The sequence below is a fragment of the Tyto alba genome, unplaced genomic scaffold, assembly GCF_018691265.1.
Source record: "Tyto alba isolate M040663 unplaced genomic scaffold, T.alba_DEE_v4.0 Super-Scaffold_10, whole genome shotgun sequence".
In the NCBI taxonomy this organism is placed as follows: domain Eukaryota; kingdom Metazoa; phylum Chordata; class Aves; order Strigiformes; family Tytonidae; genus Tyto; species Tyto alba.
This window is the reverse complement of record NW_024881262.1, coordinates 29,122,331-29,135,886: the sequence shown is the minus strand read 5'-3', so window position 1 is coordinate 29,135,886 and position 13,556 is coordinate 29,122,331. Positions and strand designations below refer to the sequence as shown.

At 43.0% G+C, this 13,556-nt stretch overlaps 1 protein-coding gene across 7 annotated transcripts in view; it reads left to right on the top strand.

The window, feature by feature from the left end:
• PAK2 (p21 (RAC1) activated kinase 2) overlaps positions 1-13,556 on the top strand; it is a 48,987-nt gene that overhangs the window by 15,077 nt on the left and 20,354 nt on the right. For all 7 annotated transcript variants that reach the window (XM_032992593.2, XM_032992592.2, XM_032992586.2 and 4 more), the window contains one exon: positions 11,438-11,648. In XM_032992593.2, coding sequence (XP_032848484.1) covers positions 11,462-11,648 — 187 coding nt within the window. In that variant the 5' untranslated portion in view covers positions 11,438-11,461. The remainder of the gene's footprint in view (positions 1-11,437; positions 11,649-13,556) is intronic.

Genomic DNA, 13,556 nt, shown 5'->3' with positions numbered 1-13,556 from the left:
GGTGGTGGGATTATCAGTTCTGCTGATGTGGGCAGGACCCTCGTTAGGGGCAGGAGAGCCAAACCTTGGCAAAACCATTAATGGCAGCAGTGCTACCTGCCTTGGACATGGCTGCATTGTTTTATGTTTATAGGTTATTCTGCTGATAGTGAAGTCTGGAGGCTATGTGTGTTTCTAGGAGGGCTTAAGGCTTGTACACTTTTTGCATACTAGCCAAGAATAACTTTCCTAGCTAGTGGCAAGTGAACTTGCCTGCTACAGAAGTGGGATGCTGCAGGGAATTCTTCTCATGTAGGCGTTTGTGTGTTTAAAGAAGTCATTGTACTTGTCTGTCATGGCACAAATGGAATATAACTCTTCCAGGAGAAATGATCTTTTAGTTCTCTGTATGGTGCTGCTAGAATATGCTTAAGAAATGAGTTATGTCCACTCAGGCCATCTCTGTGTTGTGGTGTTTTGTTTTCTTTTTTTTTTTTTTTTTTTTTTTTTTTTAGAATACCTGTTGCCATGTTCAAGTGTTTTTTTGTATTTACAGATCCTGCATTTGATCTCCTGTAGACTTTGTTCTTTCTGTCTGAATTTATGTTCAGTGTGGGTATGAAGAAGTAAGCCTCCTGAGCTTGGGTCTCCTCATGGAGGGGTTTTGGCAAGCTGGTGAACCGTTTCTAGTGGTTGTGATCATCCAGGCAGCAGCACGCTGTACTGGTGTCCACTGGCGCACATCATGGCTGGGAAAATCAACTCTCAAAAGACAGAACTTCCCATTGTGGCATTTTGTGCCAGGCTGGCAGTGTTTGACAGCACTGCAAGAAGAGAGGAGCGTTTGGCCCTCAGGGCTGTTGAGCTGAAGTTACCGCTGTCCGCTTGTGGTCACTGCAGTTGAAGCAGGCCTTGGCCAGCCACTAGAGAGAAACAAAGAGCTCTATTCTGAGTGCCTATGAAAAAGATAGCTTTTTCTGGAGGGAGTTATTTCTCTCTACTTTCCCCTTTGTTTTTTCCCTTATTATTCCTTTTTTTTTTTTTTTCTTGTAGCTGATATTTGGCGGCTCTAGCAGTGTGATGAGGGAGTGACCGATTCTTTTTTTGCCATCCTGGTACACCCTAAGTGTTTCCTCTTCCCTTTCCAGTTAGCCCCGGACCTCTAATTTGGATGGGCAAGCCACAGCCCTGTCTTACCATTGCCCAACAACACTTCCAGAGGTTAAAAAAAGCCTTTGTTTTCTATTAGTTACTGGTGATCTCTGTGCACAACACCAGTAGCCTAACATTTTTAGAGCTCTATCATTGCTCTATTGAGTGGTGATTGTCTAGGTTAAACAGCTCTGAACACTGTTAGAAATATAGAAGTGCACCAAGCTGTATAGGTACCTCGTGCAGGGTAGCCTTTATTCAAATAACTTTTGCTCTGGAATGTGTGGTCCCTCCCTGCCTGTAAACTCCAGGTTTAATTAAAAGAGAATCTCAACAGTGAGATACAGACTTTGTTGTGTTTTTGGGTTGTTGGTTTTTTTTTTTTTTCTTGTAAACTTTCCCTGCTTGCCCTTTTCCCCATTCTCCTTTGATCTTTAGAAAACCTCACCTCATGAAAATAAAGGCTGAAAAGTGTCTTCCAGTTAGTGAAATATGAGTAAGCACAAACACCTGGAATTTGCATGGGATTTGCATGGGATGTGCATGCTGCAGGCTGCCTTGTCTGTCTTCAGTTGGCTCAGGTTTTTAAGTAGGTAGATCAGGGGTAAGTAATTTCCTCGTTGAGGGTTGAATAGGCTTTTTCAAACACCTTTGAGTACATGTTATCATTATGCAGCGTTGCACAATGGTTCGTTGAAGGAAAACTGTGGCTGTGGGCTGTATAAAATGAAGTGTGGCCTGAATTCAGCTGGTAGGCGGTAACTACCCGGCCCTGTGGTGGCAGCGGGTGGAAATGGGTCCCTCTTGATTTCATTTTTCCTCCGTCGCGCTCTGTGGGTCGTCAGCACAGCCGTCTGGCTGGTTTCTGTGTGCTGCTGTCATCAGCTGGCAATAATGACGTCATAGCCTTGTCCAGTGAGTTTTCCTGCCAAACTAAGGGGAAACGGGAAATAAAGGTAGTTGGGAAGTCACTTCTGAGACCTGGCTGGTACTGTCACCTGTGGTGTTTGAGCTGTTTCAGAGGCGATAAAGCAGAGTTTTTTAGTTCACTGGTGGTAAAACATGACACCACAGTTCAATAGTGCCAGATTTATCTTATGCAGCAGAAATGATGATGCAGGCGGGAGTTGGTTACGGTGCATGGTTTAAAGTGAGAAAGTGGAGATGTATCACAAGACTTGCAGGTGGCTGCAGTGTGCAGTGAAGTCAGGAATCCTTAATCTGCTTAAATTTTCTATGCACTAATGGGCTTTTACCAGGACTCTTACCATCTTGTCTCTAGCCTGTGCCTCTTCTGATTCTTCCCTGTTGATATCTTTTCCAGTCACAAAACATAGCTGGTAATTAAGAAATTATCCCCCTCTCTCCCAATTCAAAAAAGCCAAAATTGAAAATTCTGGGGGAAAAATTGGTCCCTATCAAGGTTTCTGCTATCACTGTTTCATTTATTTTTTGATATATATACAGACTTTGTGAATCTGATCTGCCAGTTTGGGAGGCTGCCAGAATCTTAGAAGTGTAATTTGCTTCACTTATCTTTATCAGTGATTATATGAAAGTTGTACTTTATGGTGCCTGCACCGAGGATCAAGGATGACTTGGCCATAAGCATTGCGTGGTGAAGTAGTACTAGCTGAAAAATGCTTGTTTGTGTTGGCTGTAGGGGATGAGAAGGCGATGTCTGCCACTGGTCGCTTCTTAGAAGACTGGGATCTGGTTTTATTTTGAAAATGACATTTTCACAGAGTGGTTGCTCGTTTTCAGTGTACGACTTTGCACATCTGCTAAGTGTCTTAAGGAGTAAATAGCTCAATTGCTCTAGGTTGTAATGTACTTTGGCAATGAGTTTGAAGAATACTTTTCTTTAGGAAGCCTTAGTAACCCTTTTAAATACGCCATGAATATCTTCTGTAACTTGGTTCATGGTAAGCACATCTCATTACGGTTTTGAAGAGACTATTCCTTCTTCTGAACAAAAGATAGTTTCCTTTCTGCTTTTTTTTTTTCTTCCTTTTTTTCCCCCAACTCACTTCTTCACTTAGCCATTAAATGGCAGTTATTTTTCTTGGTGATGTTTTCCCTTCTATTTGTGTGACTCAGCAGAAATCATAAGGAAATTGAGGGGACAGAAAAAGACAGATTGGAAAGAATTTAGCTGTGTGTTTTATGTGTCATCCAGTCTGATTTTGCAAAAGACTGAGGTTCTCCTATGCTGTTGTTAGAGTGGGAGTATTATGTGTTGTTGCCTGTGTCACATGTAGCAGTGAAGGGAAGAGCAAGGAAGGACCTGTTTATAAACATCTTGGTTGTAGCCTTGCTGGTTGAAGGAGGCAAATTGGTGCTTGTGGCTGTTCATCTTGAAAAAAAGACACTGGTGACTTACTGGCTCTATTAGTGGGTCGACCTTGCTGAGCAGTGAAGTTGGTTAATGTGTGTCCCTTTGTAAATATTAATGAAAAATTTATGTTTGACAGGCTCAGAGATTTTTTTATTTGTGTTAGCTGTTTCTTCCACTGCATCATTTGAAGGGGTATCTTACTTGTTTGTGTTTGTAAATTAGGGAGATCTGTGCTTGTTTGGAGTATTTTAGGTTAGTCTAGTTTCCTTTTTCCTCCCCATAAAGGAAAGTTAATATCAAAATAACTGTTAGGTTTCGCAGGTATGTGGTTTGACATTGACCAAACACTTTTATCTGAGACCACCTAAAGCTGGAAGGAGATGTTTTAGCAAGTCCAGTGGAGATTGGTGCCTGCCTTTTAGAGGTGGGAAGGCTCCGAGAGCTGCGTGTTGCATTACAGCATCTGCATGTGTTTTTAATAACCATAGGTGGAACAGATTATCCTGCTGGCTCTTACTGGACATTATCAAGGTTACTCTTGTTCTTGCTTTCGCACAAGTCCTCTTTTGGCAGGCAGAAGATCTACCACTCCGTTTGCCAAGTCTGCAAGAAAGTAATTCTTTGTCTGCCACTACTGTTTTTTTTTTTTTTTTTTGCGCAACTTCTCTTGAAATGAAGAGATAAGTATTTTCAGTCTCTGAAGGTAGTCTCATACTGTTCCAGAAAACTCCTTTTTGAATCTGATTAAATACATCTCATGGATCCAAATGCTTCACGTTGGAAAGCAAAACATGCAGAAAGACTTTATTTTGCTTCTTGTGGAGAAGACAATCAGATTTGCTGGTTCTGTGATTTTTTCTGCAGCCGTGAACTAATTTCAAGTTGATGAGCTGCTGAACTAACATGCTGTTAGAGATGGGGCAGGAAGTGAGCTGTGGCTAGGTAGCACCATCTGAATAAAAACTTGTCAGAAAGCTAGCTGCTTTCAACTAATCCCTGGGAGGAAGTGAGCTATAATCAGTACTAAGTGAGCTAATCACAGGAAATCTATTGCTCAACAGGAGCCTTAAAAAAAAAAAAAAAAAAAACCCTAAAAAAAAAAAAAAAAAAAACCAAAACCCACACAAAAGGTTGGGGGGGGGGTGCAGGGAGAAAGGAGGGAAGAAAAATATCCATGCAGTCATTTCATTCTGCTTTTGGACTTCAAAATCTGTTTGGTCCAAGAAAACGGAATAGCTGGTGAAATGAGCAGCCCTCTGGTCTCCAGTTAAAAATTGCATGATGTGTGTATCTGTTTACCCTCTTTTCCAGAATATTGAAGCATCAAGTGTCGTCATCTCCAGTAAGATGATGGTATTAAAAGTATTATTTTAATAACTTTTCAGATATTAAAGGGTGGTAATGTGGTGGAGGCTGAGGATAAGCTAGCTACTAAAGCCACTGGAGGCTTGGGGTCAGTGTACTGGGAATGAGTCTCCAGATTTTTTCAACAAGGGTTTTTATAATATAAACCATGACTGCTTTAAATCTGTCTTGTTACACAGGTCTCTCCTCGGAGCATCACACGCTAGTTCTTTTATTGTATTGTTTTTAATTACTCTGCACTTCTTCTCACTTGACATCTTCTGCCTTGGAGATTTGTTTGTGAGACATCTCTTTTGCTATTTTCCTCCGCTCTGGTCCTGGCTGTCCCGGATGCCGCTCTCGGCGTGGGACAGATGTTGCCTGTAGTACCCTATAAGGCTCTACAGGAAGACAGCAAATGACAGCCTCCGCCGTGCAGATTGCTGTAAGGGTAGCTTGCTTTTGTCAGCCCTCCTGCCCTCTGCTAGAGCTGGGACAGGGAAATGCGTTTACCATCAGGGTTTTTTTTTCACTTTTGTTCTGTTCTCTTCCTTCACTCCTTCTGTCGGACAACAAACAGAAGGATTTGCTGTGTTGCTTTCAAGCACCGTGCCTGCTGTCTGTGACCGTGGCCCCAGATGTTCTGCAGTTCTTGCAGGAGTTCAGGTGGTGTCCCAGTAAGGTCCTGCAGCTGTAGTGGCACGTCAAGGATTATGATTTCAAAAGCAAAGTGGTTATATTTCTTAATGCATTGTTAGCCTGAAATCCATTACTTCTGCTTTTCGGTCAGCCCTGCAAAACTGACTTAAATTTGATGTCTGGGTGGCTCCTTCTGTGTCACATTGTGAATAGTAAGATAATTTAGTAATTTTTACCTGAGATAGAACTGAGTTCAGTTTGCAGCTCTCTGAGCCTCCTGTCAGGGTATGTACATACAGAGGACGTGATTTATTTCACTGATTTTGTTCTGGCTCCTCAGAAATCTGTTGCTTAGGTGGCAGCGTAAAGCCGGGATACTGTGTTCCAGGAGTAGGAATTTCTGTACGTGTTATCAAAGAGCTCTGAGCTTCATGTGTTTTCTTTGTTTTGTTTTTTTTTTCCAAGCAATAGTCCAATTTACTTTTGCATCGAATCCCAGGCAGTGAAATACAGATGCAGTTTAGACTCCTCGAATACGTTAATTTGAACATTTTAAGATGACAAATTCAACTCTTGATGATATGAGAACTTCCTACAGCTGTTTTATTTGATGCGTGGTACCATCTTTCTACCCCTGCTTGGGGCCTTACAGTACTACACTGTAAGACTGATGTGAATGCATGCATAATGCATATTTAAAACTTAATCTGCTCAAGTACAAGTGCTCCAGGAAAATATGACTGTGCAATATGGCAGATAGGATAATAATTGTCTTCAGTTTAATTTTGTTTTCGTTTAGCCATTCTGCAAACAAATTTGAGGGAGAAATGTTTGTCCTTTTTTAGAAGTCAGAGGAGCTAAACAGCAGCTCCGTGGTGGAGAGGGGCCTCCATGGCAGAGCCTGCCACCGAACAAGCGTACCGCTTCAGCTGGGACGGGACTGCGCGTCAGCCTTGATACCGATCACGAGGGAGGCCGAGGCAGCCAGGACCGGCCCAAGAGTTGTACTTAGGAAGTTCTTCAGGAAGCAGCCCAGCTCACACGAGGGGGAATTGAAGGGGGGTGTGTGCGTGGGGGGGAAACCAACAACAAAAAAAAACCAAGTCAAAGCCAGACCATTCAGACTAATGTGGTGCAGCAGTGTGAGTTCGACAGCTTTCTGAAAATGCTTCCCAGTTCTCACTTTACTTTCCAGTTTTTACTCACTGTCAGGGTTCTGTTTCTGGGTGTTTTCCCACCAGTGGCAGTGACCGGAACTGCTGTCTCTCTTCTGTGACCTGGGTATGCTGTAGGTTCTTGGGCCCTTTTCTTCCCCAAAAGGAAAAAAGCTGGTGAGCAGCAGGACTGACTCCTGGAACACTGTTGTAAACATGAAACTCTGAACACACATGCAAATTTGTCACAGCGGGTCTCTTCAGGGGCTGGGAGGAAGAGGGTAAGTTAAGCTACACAAGGAGCTTCCCCATGCTTGTCTTGCCTCAGCTTCACCAGGCAAAGGTGGAAAGAGGAGAGCTGTGCTTCTGAGGAACCTGGCTTCAGCTCTCCCACTGTTGGTGGTGAATGATTTAGGACAGCATGGACAAACCCTGGCTGGCCGCTTGCTGCTGCCTCGGCAGCAGAGGAGAGAGTGCATTTGCTCTTCAGCAGCTGCAGTTTGTGTTATGATGGCATCTAAGGCTGCTGAGGATGAAGAGGGCACTTCCATTTTTTGCCACCCCAGTGCAGGGCAAGAAACCTTTGTCAAAAGGAGGGGACAGCTACTGGGAGTAGTGTCATGTGTCATATACTGGAGATGAGGACTGAGAATTGGAGCCTTGTGGCCACCCATGAGTATGTTTAGTGGAGTAAGCAGCAGAACTGTTGGGAGAAAACCTTCTGTATCTTTTTTTTTTTCCGTGTGAGTGTAATGGGTTGCAGCACTGTCCTGTGGTGGGAATGAATCTGTCTGGAGTCTGTAGTTAAGTATTGTTTGCAGCTTCACAGCTTGTCTCTGTGGTTCATTCCATTGCTTTCTAGTTCTTATAATTAAATGTTGTGTGACTAGTGATTGTGGGGGAGTTGCCGATGTGCTTGAATACATTATTATTACTAGTATTATCTTCACTGGCAAAGATGAATCTCTTTCACCTGATTACGACCTCTTCCATATCATTACCATGGCTTCTGCTGTCATCTTTCTTCCAGATTCAACATACTTTTCTGAGGTTGCTCAAACTTAAGTTAACCATTTTAGTAAATGTCTTTCAACCAAGCTAAAAAAAAACCCCACCATTAATTGTGTTGTCTGATTCTGTCAGAGAAATATGAACCTGACATCCCCTTTGCCAGTGTACAGACTCTTGGCAGGCACTGGAAAAATGAAAATTCCCCGTGTCCTTGCAATTCCCTGTGTAAGCCATGAGTCAGCAAGGCAGCCCGTGGGTGATGGTGCAAGCGTGATTACGCCTTGCTGCTGTGAAATGAACAGGCTGCTCTTCCTCTCTGGGGGAGTGAGAGTGCAGAAAAGGAGCTTCAGGGTATATTTGTGCTTTTTTTTTTTTTTTTTTTTTTTTTTTTCCCCTCTCTCTTCCTCTTCTTTTTAAAATCCCTCCTCCAGTTATTGCCCATAAAAAACCTCTGCAGCAATTTCAAAAGTACTTCCTGATGCTGTGGAAACTTTCCCTGCGTGATGAAGAAAGGGTAAGGATAAAGGAGGCGGGAGCTGCTCTTTTTTTCTGTACTCTGCTGCCAGGAGACTAGTTGTTTGGATTTGAACCTGAACAAAGTGTTTGATTTTTAACTTCTGATGATGACTGAAGGATCAGACTTCTCTTTCCTGAAGAGATCTGTTGTGAGTGGAGCTGTGCGAATTTATTTAAACTCTGAATTCAAAGCTGCTGTGCATCGTAATGGTCCTTTGTGCAAAACACTTTTGGATCTAACACTTTATTTTAACAACAGTCTTTGAAACAGCCACTCAGAAATTATACTACTTTGTGTTATTAAATAAATCACATCTCTTAGGTTTTTCCTAAAAGCTGAGGTTTTGCTAAACCACAGATGTAATGAGCTTGAAGGATTTTGTTTAACTGCAAACTCTGGAGCTAGTCCCTCAGGTGGGATGACGATGCCCAAGCTCTCTCTGCCCCTCCAGCCAGCTCTACGAGCCCCGCATCCTATTTTCCCCCCGTAGAGCTCCTGGGCTCTGCTTGGAGCGAGATCAAGGATCTTTCTGAACACCAACTGGCTGATAGAGCTGCAGCTCTCGAGGTTCTGCACAGGTGGTGTTATGCCAGCTTCTTGAAGGGCCTCATTTTCCTCTGGAATGGATGAGTTTTGGATTTCCATGCACTTGCTTCCTACTTGTGGCTTAACAGTTTCTTCTCTGGAGCACGCAAGGTGCGAAGGAGTAATTCCTTTCAGATCAAGCAGCTGTAATACCAAGTATGCGATGAGCTGACTTGTGCTGCTCGTGTCACTGAAAATTAAGAACTTTCACTACAGTGAGAGTTTTATTTTAGAAATATGTAAGCGAAAGTGCAGTAAATGTTTTAAATTTGCAGCCAGAGTACCATGTTGCAGCATTGTTAATTTGGTGCCTGGGCTCTCCAAGGGAGCATGCAGGGATTTAGTATGGGCTTGGAGGGCCAAGTCTGTTCTTGTCCAGTTTCAGACGCAGGTTGGTTGTTTATCCTTACTTCCCGCTCTCGCTAATATCAGGCAGCTCAACTGCACAGATGGAGGAAGGAGTAGGGTTTACTTTAGAAGAAGCTACTCATGATGTTGCTTTTCTTCACTTAATATATAATTTTGGTGTTGAAAGTTGTGATGTGCTTATTTACCTACTATGATGTATTTAGCTATCTGATTGTATTTCTTTGTTCAAAAGAGTCCTTTTTTTTAAATATCTATTCCGATTTGGACAGTGAAGGACCCTATATCCTACTCTTTTTCTGAGATTTGATTAGCATAAGGGAAATGGATTATTGTCCCCTGTACTGCCATCACTCCAAGCCTAGCTTTAGTAGGACTCTTGAATACCATATAGGTAATTTGGTGGTTCAGACCAGAAATTTGTACGTCTCAAATTGGTGGCACATCCTTTGTGCAAACAATATGTGTTTTACAGAAGCGTTTGGAATTAAAATCCCTGTGGGTAGGCTGCTCAAACCTGCTGTTAGATTGCAGGGTTCTTAGTTTTGACTCATGTTGCAGTGTAGGTACTAGAAAATACAGCAGATCTTGTAGATAACTTGCAGCATCTGAAAGAGCGGGCAGTAAGTGAATTAATTTGGAAGACTGTTGGAGGATGGGAATCATAGTCTGATTCACAGCTGCATCCCTGCAGACGTGTCCACATGTTCCAGGTCTATTTATCGCTCTGTCATCAGGCAGAGGGCTTGAAGGCAGGTTTGTCTAGGTGGGTGTTGCACAGCTCTGACCACAGTTCCCCATCACTCTTTTAAGTAGATGGGGCAGCCAGCACATACCCAGTTTTCACTTGCAACTGCCAGAACGTTGCTTCATGCTGCTTGTGCCTCTGAAGGTATTTGTACGGAAATTATATGCTTTCATGGGCATTTGTGGTGATAATTAATTTTAATCTCTCTTGAGCTTCACGACATAAAACAGTGTGGTCTTGTGCTGCTTGAATTTGGGCTGCTAGCCTGATTTGTTTTCCTGTTTTGGGGATTTGACAGTATTCACTCACCCAATGAAATTATAGGGAATGACAATCCACGTTTTTAGTTCTGCTGCTAAGATGCACATCGTGTGAACATGTGTGCAAGATGCACATGTTGTGCCGAGACATTGCATAACACAATATTTGTACTTTGGAAATAAGGGGTGATAATTGAGAGTGGCTTGCACGGTCTTATCCTGGCTCTTTTGAATGACACTGATAACGATTGCTCCAGTGGCGTGGCTGGGACTAAGTCATGCTTTGGGAATACGATGGGCAGCTGGTAGACAGCAGTAGGCTGTTCATTTCCTAACCTATTGTGAGGTTAGGAGATGTGTTGGCTCCTGTACCAAAGAAGTAGCTTATCATTTGAGCATAAAGAGGAATGAGGGGCATGTTTGTTACTCATCTGTCAGAGAGGTAATTTCTGTAAACCTTTTTGTGCTATTTGCTCTCTATCAGAGAGGCTGCCTTTTTCTTGGTGATCAGAGAAAAATCTCCAGGATATTATGGGGAGGGAGGAAAGGCCAGCGCAGATTTTCTTGAGTGTGGGATGTGTCCTGCAGATGCTTTATTTTGCTGTGGTTTTAGCTTTAGCAGCTATTTGTTCTCGTTCATGTTTTTGTTAAGGAGTCAGAGGATTGTGGTGATAGATACTATATTCTTTTTGCAACGGAGAAAGTGTGGCACAAAGTGAAGCAGCAATGCAAGTCTTCATTCCGAAGTGGAACGGATCCAGTAGATCTTAGTCCCTTGTTGTTTAGTGCACGCTGCATAATTTGGGTAGAGATATTACCAATACGACTTAATGTGGACGGTGTGCTGAATTATGACTTATAAACATAAGCTATTCTTTCCTCCCCAAGATGTTGTCTGATAAGTGACAAGAAGGAAAGCCTCTGAGGCTTTTAAAGGTGTTTGATGCTAGAGCTACCCCTAAAAGATGCTGTACTTACGCCCTTACATGTACTGCCCTTTTCACGTACGCAACCTTTGTGCAAACAGATAATGAACCAGATATGGGAACTGGTCCACAATACAGCTGACTGTTCTTTTCGACTGGGTTAGTTTTATCACTGGAAAAGTATGTCACTCTGTCCCACAAATGCTGCTGCTGGCACAAATGAATGCGTGTCCCAGAGGTGGGAGTGAGGAAGGGAACTGCTTCCTTGGGCAGAGCCATTGGTGCCTGCCAGTGTGGTGCTCGCCGAGTTCCTCGGAGTAGAGCTTGCACCTCCTTTCCCTGTTGATCAACAGAAGAAATGCTATATTTGTGTACTTTGTGCTCTCTTCCTATGTTAAGACACCTATTTCTATTTCAGTGCTTTCACTAGCTATTGAGAACCATGTCTGACAACGGAGAACTGGAAGACAAGCCACCAGCTCCTCCTGTCCGGATGAGCAGTACTATCTTCAGTTCAGGGGGCAAAGACCAGTTGTCTGCCAACCACAGCTTGAAGCCCCTGCCCTCTGTACCAGAAGAGAGAAAACCTAGGAATAAAATCATCTCCATATTCTCTAGCACTGAAAAAGGTAAGATGCCTCTCTTTTCAAAGGTTGCTACTTGTATTCCTTTGCTCTTCTTGTAAGCTTTGGTAGTGCTTTAGACATTTGAGTCCAGGCTGTCCAAGTGTAGGGGATTGAAGGAAGTGGTGAAAACTGGGAGATGTGTGTTTAATGCACTGAGATGTTCTTTCTGTTTGCACTGGGATGTTTGAAGTGGAAATGCTAAGTAAGAAAAATTCAATAGCCTACTGAGGAAAACCACCACCTATTGCTTCTCATGTTTGCTGCCCAGTTTAAAGTAAGGCACTTCCAAACAGCCCTAATAAATATTTGTGATTCCTGGGTATCGTATTACTTACCATTTGGCTATGCAAAATGCAGATTTCTAGTTTAAACTGAGCATCCAGCTGTTTTGGAAGTTACTTCATGTTGATGACCGTTTATGTGGTACCTGGAGGGAAAAAAAGGTAGTAAAGAAGTAGTGGGGAGGGGGCAGTGTGCCTGAAGGAGAATTGAGAAAAATGAAGTCCTTCTGTCTGTGTAACTGCACTGTTAGGATTAATTACTAGTGGGGGAAAAATCTGGATTGCTGTAAACAGGGATTATTTCTGATAAAAAATTGCTCTAATGAAACGAGACTCTACTTGTGATTTCTTTCTGTCCTCTTTTTTGTATTATGAATATATGTACTTTGCTGGAGCCCTGATCCTCATTCTCCAGGATGTCTGTATCCATGTACAACAAAATAGTGCAGATAAAAATACCTTTTAACAACTGGTACAGTAAAACTGTGCAGGGACTTACAAACCTGACCTGAAACTGCTATGCATCTTATTAATCTCTACCAGTTAGCGTTTTTGTGATTACTATTAAGATACATGAAGGGAAGACTTTGCTGGTCTTAATGTCTTCTAGTTCTGCTCTTGGCTTCCTGCACCTCGTTGCTGATGTGCTGGGCAGGACTGGTTCAGTCCTGCCGACACAGGTTTGACTGTTTCAAGAGACTTTGCTCCTCGGGTTATTTATTCACTTGGCTAAGTATTTTCCCCAGGGCTGGTTTTTACTCTTGCTCAGCTGTGTGAGCAGTCCCTCTGCAGTCATGCCTCCCTCCGGAGACAAACGCTAGAGGCAGGCTTCCCTGTGTTTGGAAGAACTGGCTTTCCATGGTTTGGCAGAGTTTTTGCTCTCAGCAGTGGGTGTGCTTTCCTTTTCGGAGGATGGAAGGATTTGGCCAGTGTAGCTTTTGGAAGCAGAATAGTTATTTCACAAGGTCAGTTATTGTGAAATAACTGTGGCTGCATTACAGCAATAGAAGTGGTGGTCTTTTTTACTGACATGGGTAAGCCTCAAAGAGGTAGGTCTCTAAGGAGAATGTGAGAAGCTACCACAGGCTGGTTGCAGCACCTCCAGCGAGAGGCTCCAGGCCTCTGAGGTTGGTGAAGGTGGTGAACCTGGGTGCTGTCAGCGAGATGCAGTTCCACATGTCTGCAGCAGGTTCTAGCTTAAGCCCTTCAATACTGCAGAAACTGGTGATTTACCATTATATCATCAGTCACGGGAGGAAGCGCCTAGAAATTGTCATGGTGAGTGCTGCAAGAAAATCTTGTGGAAGGGTCAAATCTGTCCACGTTCATATTGGGAGAAAGGTTTAGGAGCTGGGATGGTACTTGTCATTATGCTGTTGCATTGATTGTTCATCACAGCATTTGTAGCCCTTTTTTACAGACAGGGATATAATGAAGTAAAACATAAACGCCACTTAAAGGGTTTTCCTTGCTCTGAATTAGTAATACTGTGTAAGACTAGCTTGTGCTGTGAAATGAGTGATGAATGCAAGTGGGTGGAGCACAGCGGGAGAGCTTTGTGACATTTTATAGTACCTTTACTTCTCCTTGGACGTTTCCTGTTTCCATCTTGACAGTGGGTTTGTTCATT